This window comes from Mustelus asterias, chromosome 17 (assembly GCF_964213995.1).
Source record: "Mustelus asterias chromosome 17, sMusAst1.hap1.1, whole genome shotgun sequence".
Classification (NCBI taxonomy): domain Eukaryota; kingdom Metazoa; phylum Chordata; class Chondrichthyes; order Carcharhiniformes; family Triakidae; genus Mustelus; species Mustelus asterias.
In genome coordinates, this window is record NC_135817.1 from 42702432 (window position 1) to 42721730 (window position 19299).

The 19299-nt window shown below is 41.6% G+C and overlaps 1 protein-coding gene across 1 annotated transcript in view; it reads right to left on the reverse strand.

Moving 5' to 3' along the window:
- Positions 1-19299, reverse strand: part of gap43 (growth associated protein 43) — a 210635-nt gene that overhangs the window by 129413 nt on the left and 61923 nt on the right. Inside the window, exon 2 of the mRNA XM_078232539.1 lies at positions 6054-6648. Coding sequence (XP_078088665.1) covers positions 6054-6648 — 595 coding nt within the window. The remainder of the gene's footprint in view (positions 1-6053; positions 6649-19299) is intronic.

Genomic DNA, 19299 nt, shown 5'->3' on the forward strand with positions numbered 1-19299 from the left:
GCCCAAGTCAACAGAACACACCGTGGCTGCCGGATGTGTGCTTGGACTTGCACTCCCTCTCTCCAACCATGGGTGCAGGGCATTAATGGCAAGGAAAGAAGGGCACAAAGTACCTCCGTGTCCCTCCAGGTGCCCCTTCTCCTGAAGGAGTCGAAGAGGTGCATTTGGGCACCCATATGGAGAAGTGCCAGCCAGGCACCCTAGGGGTATCATCCCAGAAAACTCAAAAGGGCGTAATCCTGCTGCTTCACCTCCCCACTACCAGTGACACCATTGCCTCCTGCAGGTCAGCCCGAGGAAGGTAGACCTGCATCGGTGCATGTGACCCTCAGCAGGCTGGAGCCCTCTAGGCCTCACACCATGAGGAGATGCCTTCCAGGATCAAAGTCAACAGGCATAGCAGTCAGCTGGCTGCCTCCACCTCAGCTCTGGATAATGGGGCTACAAAGAAACTTCCAATCGTTGTACATATGATTTACACACATGTTTAATTGCAGTGTTTAAGTTTGTTGTATTCTCATTATGTTGCCAGTTGCTGCACTGGTCTTGGGATTTAAAGGCATCAAACTTCATTCCCCATCAGATTCCAATGATGTGGTAATACCAATACACAATTTATCGTCCCACATCATCAGTCCTGTCAGTATCGAGAATCCCCGCAGCAGTATATTTAACTATTGGCCATCATTTATGACTTTGTGGCACCAGGCAACCCAGCAGGTATTGATCACCCAGTCTTGAGCCCTCAAAATGCTGTCCCCTCAGCATTTACAGCCATGTCATTGCATGTCCTGCTGGTGTCCTGATGCGAGATTTGAGGAGGATGCAAAGACGCCTCAAGGAGAGTTAGACAGAAACAGGACTGATAGAGTACGAGGGTTAAAATCATGAGGCTGGCCACTGAGGTCTGAGGAATAGAAAACCAGCGTCTGTCCGAGGGGTTAAGATAATAAGTGTGGACAGCCAACATGTAGGTGCAGACAGCAAATAAGGAGGCAACAAATCGCTCTTGATTGCAAGAGGGATTGAATATAGGAATTAAGAAGTGTCCTGTTTGTCTTACTAGCTTGGTAAGGATAGACCTCCCATTAAGGGATTATAAACAAGGTTCACCAGATTTATTTCAGAGACTGTGGGATTTTCTTATGAGATGAGAGTGAGAAGAATGGCCCTAGATTCTCGAGTGCAGAAGACTGACCGACTATCTATATGAAGCAAAAAGATTTTGAAGGGGCTCTGCAGGATCTACTAGTTGAGTATAGTTAATGGCAAAGCCTCCACTGCCCTATGGGATGGAGGCTTCCAAACACCGACTATCTTGTGTGTGTGTAGAAATTCCTACACATCTCAGTCCTAGATGTTTTCCATGGCTGGGATGTCCAGAACAAGGGGACACCATCTCAGAGTAAGAGGTAGGCTATCTAGGACTGAGATGTGTAGGAATTTCTACACACAGAAGGTAGTCAATGTTTGGATTTCTCCATCCGATAGGGCAGTGGAGGCTTTGTCATTAAGTATACTCAACTAGTATATCAATTTCTAGCTAAAGACCTGGGACAGTCTAGGAAATAAATTAGGACATTCTCATCACCACCCCCCTCCACCCCTGCCCCATGCCCCCACCCCACCAGGCACAAAGGAGCTAACCCCTACCTCACTTCCCTCTATCCGCATCCCTTGCCACCCCCATCCTTCAACTCACCTTCGGTCAACTTAAGCTGTCCTTTAGCAAAGATTTTACTGCAGTTCCTATTGGGATCTCAATATTATGAGATCAGGCTGCCATGTAGACTTCGCGATGTGGAAATGCCGGCGTTGGACTGGGGTAAACACAGTAAGGAGTCTAACAACACCAGGTTAAAGTCCAACTGGTTTATTGCTACCAAATAAACCTGTTGGACTTTAACCTGGTGTTGTTAGACTCCTTACTGTGTAGACTTCACCACAGAGGCGAACAGAACTGAACATGGTCCTCATTCATTTGACTCATGATTATAGGGTGTCCCTTTACACTCAGCCAATTGTGCTCACCCTTACCTCTACCCTCAAAGACATCCCTTCTCCCACTTGAGGAATCGTGCTTTCAGAATGACTGGGTTTTAACAAACATTTTTAAAATTTAACTATCCAGACCCACTCCACCACCTTCCACACTCACCTGTCATTTATCAATTTCTTCCCACGTTCTACACTCCCCTGTCACTTATCAATTTCTCCATCATCCTTAACCCATGCCTATCCCGATCCCGACTCCTCCTGTTCTCCATGCCACCTGTTTTGTCCATTACTTAGCCTCACGGGGGACAATCTGCTACCTGATCATAACTCTGGACCTGCCACCCTACAGCATCCCACATACCCTTCTCATTGTGACTGTTCCATCCACTGTTCAGTAGGCTCAGTTCAACCCCCAGGACCCACCATAGACAGCACCAAACCCACCTCGTCTCCCACCATCCCTGCCAAACTCCCTCCCACCCAACATGTCAGGTCCTTCTCTACCTCCGTCATTTCCACCCTGCCCCTGACAGCCTGCCTCTCTTCCTGACTCCAGCCAATCTCCCTCCCCGTGTACCCTTCACTCTGCCCCGCTCACCTTTGCACCTTTTTCAGGTCCGAGCTCCATCCTTCTCTGCTGACCCTGCCTCCCATGTTCAGCCTCCTTCACCCTTGCCCAATAGACTCCATCCTCCCTCCCTAGGTCACCTTGGAAAACTGATACCCAAACTCAATCATAGTCTGCCACAGAATCCAGAGGGGTAACTTGATTCTGGTGAGCTGGCCTGTAAATGAGCATGCATGACATGGGAAATCCTTTTGTATGTATTTGCAACACGTGGCATTGGGAAGCTGGACTCACCTTTAAAATTCTGAGAATTTAAATGCTAAAGTTCACCCGATGTTGTGAAGTTAAATTTTGCCCTCACGCCTTTCTTCCCACTCCTGGTGGACACAGAAGCTTCTACCCAGTATCTCAGATGGGAGTTTTAAGGACAGCTAATTTTACAAAACTAGAGGGGGCGGCACGGTGGCAAGCACTGCTGCCTCAACGCCAGGGACCCGGGTTCAATTCCCGGCTTGGGTCACAGTCTGTGTGGAGTTTGTACATTCTCCCCGTGTCTGCGTGGGTTTCCTCCAGGTGCTCCAGTTTCCTCCCACAATCCAAAAGATGTGTGGGTTAGGTTGATTGCCAATGCTAAGTTGACCCTAGTTTCGGGGGGGATTAGCAGGGTAAATATGTGGGATTAGGGGATAGGATGGGATTGTTGTTGTTGCAGGCTCAATGGGCTGAATGGCCTCCTTCTGCACTGTTGGGATTCTATGAAAATAAATAGAGGATCCTGACAAATAACCAAAGTCGCAGAGGGCCATAGGCTGCTCTCCTCCTTTTAGAGAGAGAGAGAGAGAGAGAGCTGACTGGTGGCGATTTAACCCGAGGGTCACTACATCACAGGGAAGAGACAAAGTTGAGAACGTGGGGCCCTCTCTCAGTCAGTATGGGAGAAACCACACATGTGGTGTATCTCCACATCATAAAATGAACCATCCGAGCTAACTGACCCTGCCTGGCAAGTAACATGCATAGGATGTGAGCATCGCTGTCTAGAGCAGCATTTATTACCCAACCCTAGTTGCCCTTGAGAAGGTGGTGGTGAGCTGCCTTCTTGAACCACTGCAGTCCGAGGTGCAGGATCAACAGTACTTATCGGGAGTTTCAGGATTTTAACCCAGAAGCAGTGAAGGAACGGTGATAAATTTATACTGTGGAGCTTGCAATAAGCTATCTTTTGTCGCTATGGCCTTTGAAGAGGGCTATTGATAGTTTGGACTGCAGCCTTTGTAGAACAGCTTTTTTAACTGAAGAATTGCTGCATTACATTGTGCTGTTTGCTCTGATAATATACTTCCACTCATTTTAAAACCATCATCATTTGATAGAGTAATTCTGTTAGACCTTTCTGATCTCTCAAAGTAGCTCTGAAAAAACAGCTTTATTCAGAAATAAGAACCCTAAAACCTCAAATGCTTGTGTTCAATGTCACTAAAATATTCAAACAAAAGTACCTATTTCTCAGTGACAGCTGGTAACAGCCTTTAAAAAAAAACAGGTGGTCAATTATTCTCAACTCAGAAAACCAGCTGCACAGAATCAGTTATCAAAAACAAATCTCCCACTGTCCACCCATGTAACAAAATGCTTAAATGTTCATTTACTGAGTGCGCCAATGCTAAAATTCATCAAATCTACCATAATTTTATTCACCACAGCACCACTGTCCTCCTTTCCTGCTCACATAGAAATCATAGAAACCCTACAGTACAGAAAGAGGTCATTCGGCCCATCGAGTCTGCACCGACCACAATCCCACCCAGGCCCTACCCCCATATCCCTACATATTTTACCCGCTAATCCCTCTAATCTACGCATCCCAGGACACTAAGGGGCAATTTTAGCATGGCCAATCAACCTAACCTGCACATCTTTGGACTGTGGGAGGAAACCCACGCAGACACGAGGAGAATGTGCAAACTCCACACAGACAGTGACCCAAGCCGGGAATCGAACCCAGGTCCCTGGAGCTGTGAAGCAGCAGTGCTAACCACTGTGCTACCGTGCCGCCCTATGTGGGAATTAATTGCATTTTTCAAAAATATGTGCAAGTGCACATCTTGGTTTAACAGTTGGCAGAATATGTTTTGCCATAGCAGAGATTTATAGTCTCAATCCGCAACTAGATGGTTACTGGCCTCAGATCAGAATGTATTACTATCTCCTGCCAGAGATGTTCCTTTTGCAATTGTCTGTCTCCTTAATTCAAGAACGCAGTCTGAACAAGGTGGAGTTCTTTGGAATTTCTGACAATTTTAAGTAAGGAAGGCTGCTCAAGCCCAATGTATTTTTAAGAAATAAAATACATGCTAAAATGATAGGATTCCACAAATGGTATCTGATTTTAGAAGTAATGTCATTTGCCAGCTCAGTATCAAAAATTACAAAAGCAGTTTTGGATTTCAGTGGTACCAAATTACATGGAGAATGCCAAACAGCCAGGGTGAATTGCAAGTGTCGATTTTCCTCATTGAATTTACTCTGCTGTATTTACTCATGTATGTGCCGAAGGCCCAATCTAATTGGATACCCTGAATCCTTGTTATTCCTGGAATACTGTATACACAAGTTTGTTTTCCATGCTTCAGCTGGTGGAGCGTGGCTGATATTGAATGAGGAAATGAGAAAGTATTTTGTGATTAATAGTATGGTCACATGAAATAGAAACAACATAATGGGTAATGTTAGAGATCCTTATTTACAGGAGATTTTCAGATTCTCATAGGAGCATATTTCAACCAGCTTCTGAAGTATCTATCATAAGTGATTCATGGACAACCTTTAAGGCATCATTTACTGTTCAAACAAGTTGGTGGTCTTGATAATAACATACTAATGCTTGTCCCTTAGCTGATTTTGCATTGTTTTTACTAGCATTGGAGATTTTGTGAAAACATTTTGAAATAAATGACAGCTGTTGCATTTCAATACCGATTTGCTCTATATTGTAGACTGAAAGCAAGAGGTACAGGACTAGGAATCCTTAATTAAAGCCAGTAGTGTTGTTACAGTATGGGAGTTTATATACATACACACCTCCCTCTCGCACTCCACAGTTGAGGTGGACTCAAAAATTCAATAAGGCTGTTGAATGGATACACTTACCATGATGCAGGGTTGGCAATTTAAATTGATAATGATTATTCGATGTTGAACAGTCAGCAGTTTTTGTATAATTTTATAATTTATTTAGTTCTGATGATTGGCTTCTTGAAGAATTATTGATGAAAACATTAACAGTAGAATCAACAAGAAATATACTTGTGTGTGTTTCTACATTGAAAATCTCAAAGGCATTTAAAATTGCTGGATCATTTAGAATTTTAATGTTAACCAATATAAGTAGGATAACATGGCGAGAAGACCTATATTTCACCACTAGTTACAGAAACAGTTTGCATATTAAGGTGTTTGTTTTTTTAAAACTATGTACGTTCCTTACCTGTTTTCTCTGGTGCTGTGCTACTCGCAGCTGTCTCAGTTTGGGCCTTTGTTGCTGCTTCACTGGCCTCTGCAGCAGGTGCTTCCACTGGTTTCTTCTCCTTTTCCTGGCTAGAGGTTACATTTGAAGATGGGGTACTTTCAGTGGCAGTACTTGCGGCGCTTCCTGTTTCCTTGACATCCTTTTCACCATTTGCGGGCTTTTCATCTTTCGCTGCTGGCGTTGCTTTTTCCAAGTTTTCCGTGGGAGCTTCCTTTGCCTCCGAGGCCTTCTCAGCATCGGAGGGGGTTGCTTCAGGATTGCTTACTGGCTTTGCTGCCTCTTCCGTTTTCCCTTCAGAACCAGATGCGGCTGGTTCTGTTGCCGTTGCCTCCTCTTCCTTGATAGCCTCTGTTTTTTTAGCGTCGTCCTTTTTTTCTGCACCCTCCACCTTCGCTGCCACAGCGGACTCTCCTTTCTTCTCCCCCTTGAGCTTTTTCCGTGTTATATGGCCACGGAAGCTAGCCTGGATTTTGGTGGCAGCCTTGTGAGCCTTGTCTTCGGGTTTGGTAGTCTCTTGCTCAGCTTTCGCATTGGCCTCATCATTCTTCTCAGCCTAGAAATCAAAGTCACAGGAAAACATAGCCATGAAGTCATAGCAGAAACATTCTTTGGGTCACTGGTGTTATATACCCCTACCATTGTTCCCAACACATATTTATGCTTCAGATTTTGTCTGTTTAAGCCACTGTTTATCCTACTTTGCAATCCCATCGAGAAGATTTAAGTCACTATCAATTTCTTTTAATCAGTAAATGGAAGCATTAATAGCTAAAGTGCCAGAAAAGAAATAGATTGTAGATTTATTTCCATTTTCACAATGCAATGTACATTTGGTGAGTCACTAGAAGTGTGTTAGTATAACTCAAGAGACTGAGGCACTAAAACCATGAGATGCCAAGACCGTTGTAGGAGATCAAGAAAAAAAAAGTACAGACAGGAACAGGCCTTCCAAGCCCATTGTGATGCCTTCACTAAACTAAAAAAACCCTTCTGCCTTTACTTTATCTGTATTCCTCTATTCATGTAGCCATCCAGATGCCTCTTAAATGTTGCTAATGTACCTGCTTCTACCACCTCTTCTGGCAGCTCATTCCAGGCACCCTTCACACTCGTGAAAAACTTCCCCCGCACATCTCCCTTAAACTTTCCCCCAATCACCTTGAAATTGTGCCCCACCTGACACTTCCACCCTGGGAAAAAGCCCGAGTATCCACCCTATGACTCTCAATTTTGTAGACCTCTATCCCTCCCCTTAGCCTCCGTATTTACAGTAAAAACAACAAGACGTGCTTACATATTGCATCAATTCCAGTATAATTCTATTCATAAAGTTATAAATAGATCCCTTTACATTTTATTTAGAATGAGCTGAGAAAAGGCATTTCAAATGTAAAGTACATTGAACCCCCAGCTTTTTCATAGTTAGATGCTTTCATTTTCTAGCTGCCTTGCTTAGCAAGCAAATAGAGAACTGAATGGATGGGAATGTGAATGGTGAGCAGGATGTTAAGAAGCTTCAAGGTGATTTAGCCAAGTTTAGTGAGTGGGCAAAATACATGGCAGAAACAGTATAATGTGGATAAATGTGAAGTTATCTACTTCAGTAGGAAAAATAGAAAGGCAGAATATTATTTAAGTGGTGAGAGATTGACAAATGTTGATGTACAAAGGGACCCAAGTGTCCATGTACACCAGTCACTGAAATCAAGCGCGCAGGTAGGAAGGCAAATGGTTTGTTGGTCTTCATTGCAAGAGGACTTGAGTAGAGCAAGGATGCCTGACTGTACAGGGCCCTGGTCAGATCACATCTGGCATACTGTGTACAGTTTTGGTTTTCTTACCTAAGAAAGGATATACTTGCCACAGAGAGTAGAGTGAAGGTTCACCAAACTGATTGCTGGAATGGCAAGATTTTCATACAAGAGAAGAAATATGGTCAACTAGGCAGGTATTCACTGGAATTTAGAAGAATGAGAGGCGATCCAATTGAAATATATAAAACTCCTACAGGGTTGAACAGACTGGATGTAGGGATATTGTTTCCTCTAGCTGGAAACAGGAGTTGAGCAAAGGAGAGATTTCTTCTGTCAGTGGATGGTGAACTTGGAATTCTCTACCACAGAAGGTTGTGAAGGCCAACTCACTGAATATATTCAAGGAGTAAATAGATGCATTTCCAGACTCAAGGCATCAAGGAATATGGGGAGTGGGTGGAGGGATAATGCAGAGAGAGAATCAGCCACTGAATGGCAGGTCAGGCCTGAAGGGCCGAATGACCAACTCCTGCTCCTATATTCTGTGTTTCTAAGAATCCACCTACCTTGGTCTTAAAAATATTCAATGAACCCACCTTCACCCATTTCTGAGGCAGAAAGTTCCAAAATCACAGAATCCTCAAAAAATTCACCTCATCGCTGTCCTAAAAGGGCAAGTCCTAATTTTAAAACAGTGCCCTCTCATTCTGGACTCACCCACATCCTTTCCATGTACACCTTTCCAAGACCATTCAGGATGTAATATACTTCAGCTAAGTCACCCCTCACTCTTTGAAACTCCAATGGTAACAAACCTAGTCTGTCCAACCTTTCCTCATAAGCCCACCCACTCATTCCAGCTATCAATCTAGGAAATTTCCTCTGAACTGCCTCTATTGCATTTACATGCTTCCTTAAATAAGGAGACCAAAGCCACACACAGTATTTGAAGTGTGCACTGGAATTTTCACGTCCCGCCTGCCACAGGAATCGTAGCGGGAGGGGAGAGGACCATGCAAAGGTCCATTGGCGGGATTTTCCAGTTTTGGGTGAGCGCGACCAGAAAATCCCGCTCCTGTTTTCACCAACTATAGCTGAAGCATTACTCTTTATTCTTTCATGGGATTTGGCCGTTGCAGGCAAGGCCAGCATTTGTTACCCATCCCTAATTGCTCTTGAACTGAATGGCTTTCTAGACCATTTCAGAGGGTAGTTAAGAGTTAATCACATTGCTGTGGGTCTACAGTCAAATGTAGGCCAGACCAAGGATAGCAGATTTACTTCCAAAAAGGACATTAGTAGACCAGATGGGTTTTTAATAACCATGGACAATTGTTTCATAGTCATCATTTGACTTGTAATTCCAGATTACTCTGCACCTCAGAATTCTGCAGCTGTGCTTCATTTAAGTAATACTCTGCTTTAATTCATCTTGTCAAAATGAACATTTTCACTTTTTCCCCAATTATACTCCATCAGCCAGATTTTTGCTCACTCACTCGACCTATCTATATTTGCCTGCAACCTCATGTCCTCTTCACAACATGCTTTCCTATCTATCTTTGTGTCACCTGCAAATTTAGCTACCTTGGCTTCCCTCATCTATGTAATTAATTTAAATTGTAAAAAGCCGAGGCCCCAGCATAGACCCCTGTGGGACTCCACTAGTCACATCCTGCCAATCAGAGAAATACCCTTTTGTGCTTTCTCTGTTTTCTGTCAGCCAGCCAATCTTCCATCCATGGTAATATGTTACCCCTACACCATGAGCTCCAAACTTGTGCAATAGTCTTCTATGCAGCCCTTTGTCAAATGCGTTCTGGAAACTCAAGTACAGTACTTGGATTTCCAGAAGGCAGGGGGGTGCCAATGTGGGCTGCTTTGAGCTGGATGGTGTCAAGCTTCGTGTGTTGTTAGAGTTGCACTCATCCAGGCAAGTGGAGAGCATTTCATCCCACTCCCGACTGGTGCCTTGTGGATGGTGGACAAACTTTGGGGAGTCAGGAGGCAAGTTACTCACTGCAGCATTCCCAGCTTCTCACCTGCCCTTGTAGCCACAGTATTTATATGGCTGGTTCAGTTCAGTTCCTTGTCAGTGTATCTGGTCAAGTCTGATTCAGATGACATTGTAAGCTTTAATTTGCGTCCGCCCAGCACAAAACTAAGAATCAATCACCTTCATCAGTTATCAGACTATGTAATTTTAAAGCTTTTTTCTGATCTAAATTAAGAGGTGCCTTTTTCTGGTAAGTACGTATGTGGAAGTGATTGTCACAGACTTCAGCCTTATTTATGCTCATTTAATGTAACATAATTAATCTGTTTATTTTATGCTATTCTTAGATTGGAATCAGTATGCTTTAGAGACACAGTTGACCTGTTGTGTAGCTGCAAAAGGATCTTCAGTTTTATATTCACTGACAGTTGCATTGGTTAAACAGCGATGCAGTCAGTAGTTTTGCATCTTCACTTCCACGGAGATTAAAAACACTGTTGGGGTTTCAATATCAGTTCCATACCTTTTTATGATTCATATTCAAAGCAATGTGCAAGTTATGAACTGAAAAGTTATGTTTTCACGGTAGGATCATTACATTGGAAGATTTAATGCTCTGCTAGATCAGACTCAAATCCATTTATAAAATTAGTGTAAGAGTGATTACAAAACTCAGATCATACTTACAATTGTAGCAACCTGGCATAAGAGTGGGGGGGGGGGATTTGAAACTCTCAATCAGGTACAGGATTGCGATTATCCCACACCGAATGATGCAGGTGTCACAATCCTGTTCATGACCGTTAATGTTTAAAGAATAATCCAAGCATCCAGTAATTGACTGACAGAACTATAACACTAAATTTCACACTTAGACAAAAGCAAAATTTATTGTACACAAAAATAAATTAAACAATGCAAGCACCACTAACAGCACTATTTTATAAAGACTCAGTTCCACTTGTTACTCCCTCCCCACCACATCCTTCTCCCCAACAGCTTTCTTATACATCACAAAATTCTTGAAAGTTCATTCACTTTTCCTGGGACCAACCCAATGGCATGCCACAGTCCTCCACAAGTAGTTATGATTTCTCCTCAGTTTCCCGGCTATTGTCAGAGGCATGAAATTTCATGGAGATCCTTCCATTAGTTTTTGCCTAGATACTCCTTCTAATTCTCTTCTAAGCCTCATGATTATGTTCTGAGCCCAAACTTCAGCTTCATATCCAGGGATTTAAACATCAGGAACACTGCCGATTCCGAATGGATCTTAATGCTCCCACAGCTTCTATACAGTTGTTGGCCCCACAGCTTATTCTAGTACCTGGCAGATGATTTCTTATTGGCTGATCCAAGCTGACTGGCCAAGTCAACTGCTTCCAAGCTAACTACAACCTGCCTACTGCCAAAAGACTCTGTGAAGATCATTGTGAATTTCTTCTTCTAACATGGAGCTAGGCAAATTTATGGTTTCTTTTCCCCGCATGAATTCCAAACCAAACTTAAGCCATGCACACATTCCATGTGGTGAACAATAATGTTAATATTTTCCCAACTTAAAATGCAGGCTTGATGAAAAATTATCTCCTGTTGACTGTCAATCCAGTGAGAAGCAGTCTACACTAAAACAAATGAATTTGCCTGCCCCTGAGCAAACACCTAGATAACTGAAAAAAAAGAACATTCAACTTTCTATACTGCCTCCCCTCTTAATGCCTTCATTTTCTATCCTTCCTGAACAACTCATATCCAACTTGTATTTAATACCCAGCCCGTTCCTCCTTTGAGGCAGGTCTCCATTATCACCACAACATCTTATTTTTAATGTGGCTATCAGCACCTGCAACTCACCAACTTCATTCACAACAGTCCATATATTCACATATATTTGCTCCTGATAACCTTCCCCCTTAGTAAGGTAATAGATGGGTTCAACCTATTTCCTACTCTGGTGTGGTCTGTCCCTCCCAGTATTCTGTGCACCTTGGTGTTCCTCTCTGGTATTATCTCCTAGTTCCCATACCCTTGCCTAGTTAGTTTTAACTGTCCCCAATAGCAATAACAAATTGCTCCACGATGTAATTGGTCCTGGCTATATTTAATTTTAATCCCGCTGACTTTATCGCTAATTGACCTAGTCCCAACATCACAGGAATCTAAAGCCCTCCCTCCTACACCATCTTTCCAGCCATGTATTCATCCGCTTTATCCTTCTATTTCTATATTCACTTGCACATGGCAGTGGAAGTAATCTGGAGGTTACTACTTTACAGCTCTTGTTTTTAATTTCTTACCTAGCTCCTCAAGTTCAACTGTAGGACCACATCTCTCTTTCTATCTGTCATTGATATTGATGTGGACCATGACTGCTGACTATTCACCCTCCCTCCTTCAAGTGCTCTGCAGCCCATGGCACCCTTGACCACTGCACGATGCAGTGATACCAGATGCTGCCCATGCTCTGAAATCTGGATGGAGCTCAAGCTGCTGCAACGCAGAATGCTCCCTGCACAGATGGCTATCGAGCACATGGGAAGCATTCTGATGTTCTGACATTGCACAGGTTATTCGTGCAAGAGGCCGGAGCTGCCTGCCATTCACCAATTATACAAAAAAAAAACTACTGCCTAAAAAGACTTGGGATAGGGCTTTGTGCAAAGCTTCGAGTCTATCCTCACCCTCTTCCTCCATCGGAAAGCTGCTCATTTTCTTTGCTGCCTCTGATGCTGCAGCCCAAGGGGATCTGCTACTATAGCCCAATGACTGAGAAAGTGGTATGCCCAGAACCGTTGCAGTAGCAACCAATGCCTTCCCCACACACAGCACCACAACAAAAATGGTTGTTGGTGAGGGTTGGGTGCCTTTTTCAGCTGATGCATATTCTGCTGTGCATAGTTAACGGAGAGCAATAGAACAGCAAGGTCCAAAATGACAAGTTAGGCATCAAATCAGCATTAGACATTGACGGATATTAAAATCTGCCCACTCCATCTACTCATGCCCAAACTAATGCAAGATGGTGCTCAGTGTGAACCATGTCAGAAGTGGGCAGAAACAACACTTTTGCAAGCTTTCCACTAAACCCATAGTGCCAAAACTACCTGTGCTATGGAGTCAAATTTTACAACCTATATATCCCTCTCCAAAACTTCATCAACTGTACCTGTAACGTGGTGCTAATATAATTGTGCCACCACTGCTATTGATTTCGAGTGATGATTTCAATTTTCACACCAGACTTTCAAATCTAATCCCATCTTGATGTCCCTTTGTGTTTTTTCTTCCTCTGCCATAAATGTAGTGCACATAGTTTAATGCATTTGTCTCAACTTCCTGTCTGCATTCTTAACGTAGTAGTTAACTCATTTAAAACCAAGTGCTCATTTGTTACAAGCGTCAACTGGCTTGGTATTAACTTGATTATATCATTAAGTGACACTACAAGAATGTCTATTGTCAGAAGGCCATGCTGCAACAGTAAAGTTTACATGAGATTTAATAATACCTAATTTATAATTTTAAAGAAGCGATAAACACAAGAGGGGCATTACAGAGCATATGCATTTCATTACCATACAAGACTGCTCATCCTCATTAAATATCAGAATAGCAGTCACTTATTTTCTTCTGTATTTCCCACATTGCCTTTATTTTCCATTCCAATTATTCCTCGTGTCATTTCTCAACTTACTTCAATTTTGTACCACTATTCCATTTCAGTACAAGAGGCACTGGTAATTACATTAACTATTTTATGCTCATCGTCAAGAATCTCATTATTGCTTCAGTCTCAAAAATAGTAATTACCATCTTAACAGAGCAATATTTTTAACAGTAAAGTTTAATGCTTTAGCACTAGTCTAAATGCACTATTATGTAGAAAAATTTATTAAGTGGCAAAATATTTGATTTCGAAATATTAACTCAATAGCGAAACATTTCTATTTAAACTGGTGTTTCCTCTTCTGAATGGAAGTATTCTGTGGGCAAAATAGATTTGAATGTACATTCTGATTGTTGTTTCAGGATGTAAATAGTGACCAATTTCTCTAAAATGGGAGGCTACTCCCATTCATTAGACTTACCCTGAAGTCAGTTTGTCCTACACCTCAATCAATTTGTTCAAAGTTGCCGGAAGTATTAAGCTGAAAATAACACAGCGAGGGCTAGAGAGCACCTGGACCTCAGAGAACAAGGTAATCAATGAGATTTTTAAAGTTTATTTTTTAGTGTCACAAGTAGGCTTACATTGACATTGCAATGAAGTTGCTGCGAAAATTCCCTAGTCACCACACTTTGACACCTGTGCGGGACACGGAGGGAGAATTTAGCATGGCCAATGCACCCAACCAGCACGTCTTTCAGATCATGGGAGGAAACCGAAGTACCCAGAGGAAACCCACACAGACACAGGGAGAACATGCAACTCCGCACAGATAGTGACCCAAGCCGGGAATCAAACCCGGGTCCCTGGTGCTGTGGGGCAGTAGTGCTAACTACTGTGCCACCAGATTTAAGGATTGGGAAACAAACAGAGAAAATGTAGGAGGGTAAATTAAAGGGGGCAAATTCAATGTCAAATCAGGGAAGGAAAAATAAACAGATAGAAAGAAAAGTTAGAGAGATGAGATAGAAATAAAATAAAATTCAACAAATTTTAAATTTCCACAAAAAATTCAAGAGCTGACAGAATGAGACTCCACACTTGTATTGGCTACTTTTCAGTGTCAGTAAGGTTGCATGGTAGTTAATAATTATCGGGTTAAAAGTTTATTTACACTACTAATTACCATCCTTAAATATCTGTGATTTCATTTCATAGCATACAAATGCTGCAAATGCACAACATTCAAATTAATTTCATTGGTGAGACCGACAACGTCATTTTTACAAAGCTAACAATAGAACGGTGTCACTACCTAACCCTTTAACGAAGATAACACCGTCAAGGCTTTCTTCATATCCTTTATTTTTTTCTTATGAACAAGAGCAGCTTCCAGTAACTATATTTTTTGACTGAGGTAAACATTGTTTACAAGTGAATGATTAAACATTTTACTTTCTAAAAAAGCCACATCCACAGCATACTACACATACTGGTTGCTAGTGTTAGGAAATATCCAGCATAGATTACAAGGCAGTAGTTAAATGGCCCCAAATATATAATAGCACAAGGAGAGTTAACTCCCATAAAATATTACACTTCTAGAAGCAACAGGTGCCAAGAAAGAATCAAGATCTTAAATCACTGTGCACATAAAAGAACCTCTGCTGATAAATTTCTGATAACTAGAAAGAATCAAGAGAATGATCAAGTTTTGGCCATCAGAAATGGATAAAGGTTAGACAAGACAAAAATCCAGTCTGCATTGGTTGGAGTTTTCCTTTTCTAAAATACTTTACTTCAATTTGGTGTGATTTGTAATCCTAGATCAATAAGTCTAACTTACAACTCAAATCAGAATGGGGAGATCTTTTATATATTATTTGGACATTATTCAAATAGTCTGCCAACAAATAAAATAAAGGAGCGATCGGACATAAGATCATGTTTCATGTCCTTTGCAGCGAGGTAGCATAAAGAGCTTAGCATTGCTGCTGTACCCTAATGTGCATTGGGCAAGTCTTATTGGCCTAAAGTGAGCGCTAAGAGGCAGCCTATTTAAGCATCTATGGTTTGCCACCATTCAGTTCCTTGAGCTTCTTCCCCCATTTGATTAGATCATGACTGATCTGGAACAAGAACAACTTGCATTTATAAAGCATCTTTAAATTATGGTAATGGGGTTCCTGACCTTTCATGACCAAAGGAAGTCATCTTAAAAATAATGTGTGATTCCTTGATGGTAAATCAGTTTAAACATTGTTATACTGATAATGAATTAAACAAACTGGCAACAGATCATTTTTAAGATAGTGAGCCTCAACCAAATTTGATGTTAGATGAGTCGATAGAGGCCTGATGGCATTAATACCCCTTTTTGTTAAGAAAGGGTGGGATTTTCCAGCCGTAGTTGCCCCAAAGACAGAAAATTCCACCCAAGGTCAGCAGACCTTTGCATAGTCTGTGTCCTGCCCGCTATGGTTCTCTTGGCGGGCAGAACAGGAAAATTCTGCACCAAGTCTTTTAACAAATATCGAAAAGCTTCCCTTAATTTCAGCATAATTACTACATATATCCTACAATGATATAATGTTTTACAATGCACTGAAAAGTGAGCCATTAATATCAAAATTACAAGCAGTATGCCTTGTAATATCAGATTTAACCCTTGATCATTAAGAGAACGGGCATTGATAGCTAAACGTATATACCAATCAAAGGTGAACTATGTGATGTTGCCTTTAAAGTTAGCTTAACTCGCTAGAATCACTTTTGTAGTTTGGAAACAAACAAGACAAATCTGCACTATTAGAATGTATGTAACTATGGAAACAACAGATAAGGCCAACTGAGCTCTTGACCCATCAACTCATATTGAATAATTGGACTCCAGCCCAAATAAAACTAAGAATGAGCCTCAGTTATAATTAAATAATTTATTAATAGTTTTATCCCAAGATTGGTCTTTAAACTTAGACAGGTTACTGTTAGGTATGTTCCTAAAGAGATTTGGGCTGGAATTCTCCGGCCTCCCAGCCGCGTGTTTCCCGTCGGCGGGAGGTGGGGCATTGTTGGCTAGCAGCGAGATTCTTTGGTCCCACCATTGTCAATGGAAATTCCCACTAATATTGCCCCACGCCAGCGGGAAACTCACGAACGGCGGTGTGCTGCTGGTGGGACTGGAGAATTCCAGTGTTTGATGTTTTACATTTGATACAAAGTCTTCTTACAAAACAAGTTAAAGTGGAGACACACAATGGCTACAGAAGAATGCATCTGAGTCTGATTATAAGTATAGAAACCAAAAGGTAAGACAAAATATAAAGTCACATGTCTGAAGTAAGATTAAAAGAACATATTGGACAAGCTCATTGTTTGATTTTTAAGATTAATTATGAACAGCCAAGACCAATTAAGTTAAATTAAAGAATGTCAGCCAGTGGGTGACAAGCTCCCATTGAGGAGAGGGATCTTGAACCTTCTCCAAGGATTAAAAATCCCACCTCCAGGTCTCCATTAGTTATCCATAATCTGACTGAAGATACTCATCCAAAAGGAAGAGGATGATGCACATTTTCATGGAAATAATCATCCATGGAAAGCAATAGAGGTCTTTTGCACAAGATGAGTGTGCTTATGTTCTTTGGGTGCTGTACTTGAAATTAGTTTTGTGTGGAAAGACAAAGAATGATACTCATGAGAATGCTTAATGGTATTGATCTATGATTCTTATATATTTTGACTTGACCAGTTGTGTATTATAATTTCATAATTCTACATTACAACTGTATTATTTTTCTTTAGAGAAAACTTCCTTGAATTCACTATCTGAAGAGTATTGCCTTATCTAGTGTTTCAAGTCTTGTTCTATACTGAAGAGTTAAAATGAATTACCAGTGAACTGGAATCCATCCAAAAATCCAACATTGCCCCATTGTGTAAAACAATTGCTTCCTGATTTAGTTCCTGAATCTCCTTGCTCTAATTTTAAGATTAATGAAACTATATATTTTTGTTTTCTTCTCTTGCTTGTTGCTGATAAAGCAATGTACAAATAAATGGAAAACATATCAGCATGCCAAAACAACGTATAAAACATTATTAAAACTAAAAAGATCTAGATTACAGAATGTGTACTTCGGTAAATAGCATGTAGTCACGAGGCACAGCACACAAAGTATTTTATTGACCAACTCTGTCTGCTTGCACTATCAGAAATATGTTTAAATTACAAGAGAACGATATGTGAAATCCTAGATACATTGAGTAATTTCCAAAGGATAATTTCAGATAGGAGAGAAAACTATAAGATTAGCTTCATATTATTTATGGCATTTATTAATTAGGACAGAATTTTAATAGAAGTGGTAAAGAAATATTGTTAAAATTCACAAACTATTGAAATTAACAAGATGATTTTAACTAGTACAAAGGGTACTGACAAAGAGCTATCAGTTAGACTTTTTTTAATGCACATTTGAGTGGTTGAAATGTAGTGATGTCTTTGAAAATTAAAATATGTTACTGAAATGCTCTTTGATAATGTCTAACAGGGTAGCTTGTGGCAAACCAATGGACAATTGGGGAGGGGGGATAAGGTTCAATACCACAAGCATGGTTCAGTGAGCAAAGTTGTAATAGGTAATCCGTTCATTTATATGTGAACAGTTTTACCATAAAAGTGGCATTTACAACAGTTCAGGTTAGCTTTTATCACAATGGTACAGCTGATCAGTAAAGATGGTCATTTGTATTTATAATCCAATCACAGAATGGCAGATACTTACTCGTTGCCAACCATTACAGCAGAAAAGGGTCACAGAAGTTTCTGTGGCCATGCATTACATGGAAACAAATGTTTAGAAAACTTTGTCAAAGGCAAATCGTGCCTTACGAGCCTGGTGGAGTTCTTTGAAAATGTGACTAAACACATTGACGAAGGAAAAGCGGTAGATGTGGTTTACATGGATTTCAGCAAGGCGTTCGATAAGGTCCCCCATGCAAGACTTCGAGAAAGTGAGAGGGCATGGGATCCAAGGGGCTGTTGTCTTGTGGATCCAGAACTGGCTTGCCTGCAGAAGGCAGAGAGTGGTTGTCGATGGGTCTTTTTCTGAATGGAGGCCAGTCACCAGTGGAGTGTCCCAGGGATCTGTTCTGGGACCCTTGCTGTTTGTCATTTTCATAAATGACCTGGATGAGGAAGTGGAGGGATGGGTTGATAAGTTTGCCGACGACACGAAGGTTGGTGGTGTTGTGGATAGGTTGGAGGGATATCAGAAGCTGCAGCGTGACATAGATAGGATGCAAGACTGGACGGAGAAGTGGCAGATGGACTTCAACCCGGATAAATGTGTAGTGGTCCATTTTGGCAGGTCAAATGGGATGAAGGAGTATAATATCAAGGGTAAGACTCTTAGCAATGTAGAGGATCAGAAAGACCTTGGGATCCGGGTCCATAGGACCCTCAAAATCGGCCTCGCAGGTAGAGGTGGTTAAGGCAGCGTATGGTGTGCTGGCCTTCATCAATTGAGGGATTGAGTTTAGGAGTTGGCAGATAATGATGCAGCTTTAGAAGACCCTCGTCAGATCCCACTTGGAGTACTGTGCTCAGTTCTGGTCGCCTCATTACAGAAGGGATGTGGAAATGATTGAAAGGGTGCAGACAAGATTTACAAAGATGTTGCCTGGATTGATTGGCATGCCTTATGAGGATAGGCTGAGGGAACTCGGTCTTTTCTCCTTGGAGAGACGAAGGATGAGAGGTGACCCGATAGAGGTGTACAAGATGTTGAGAGGTATAGATCGGGTGGATTCTCGGAGGCTTTTTCCCAGGGCTGAAATGGCTGC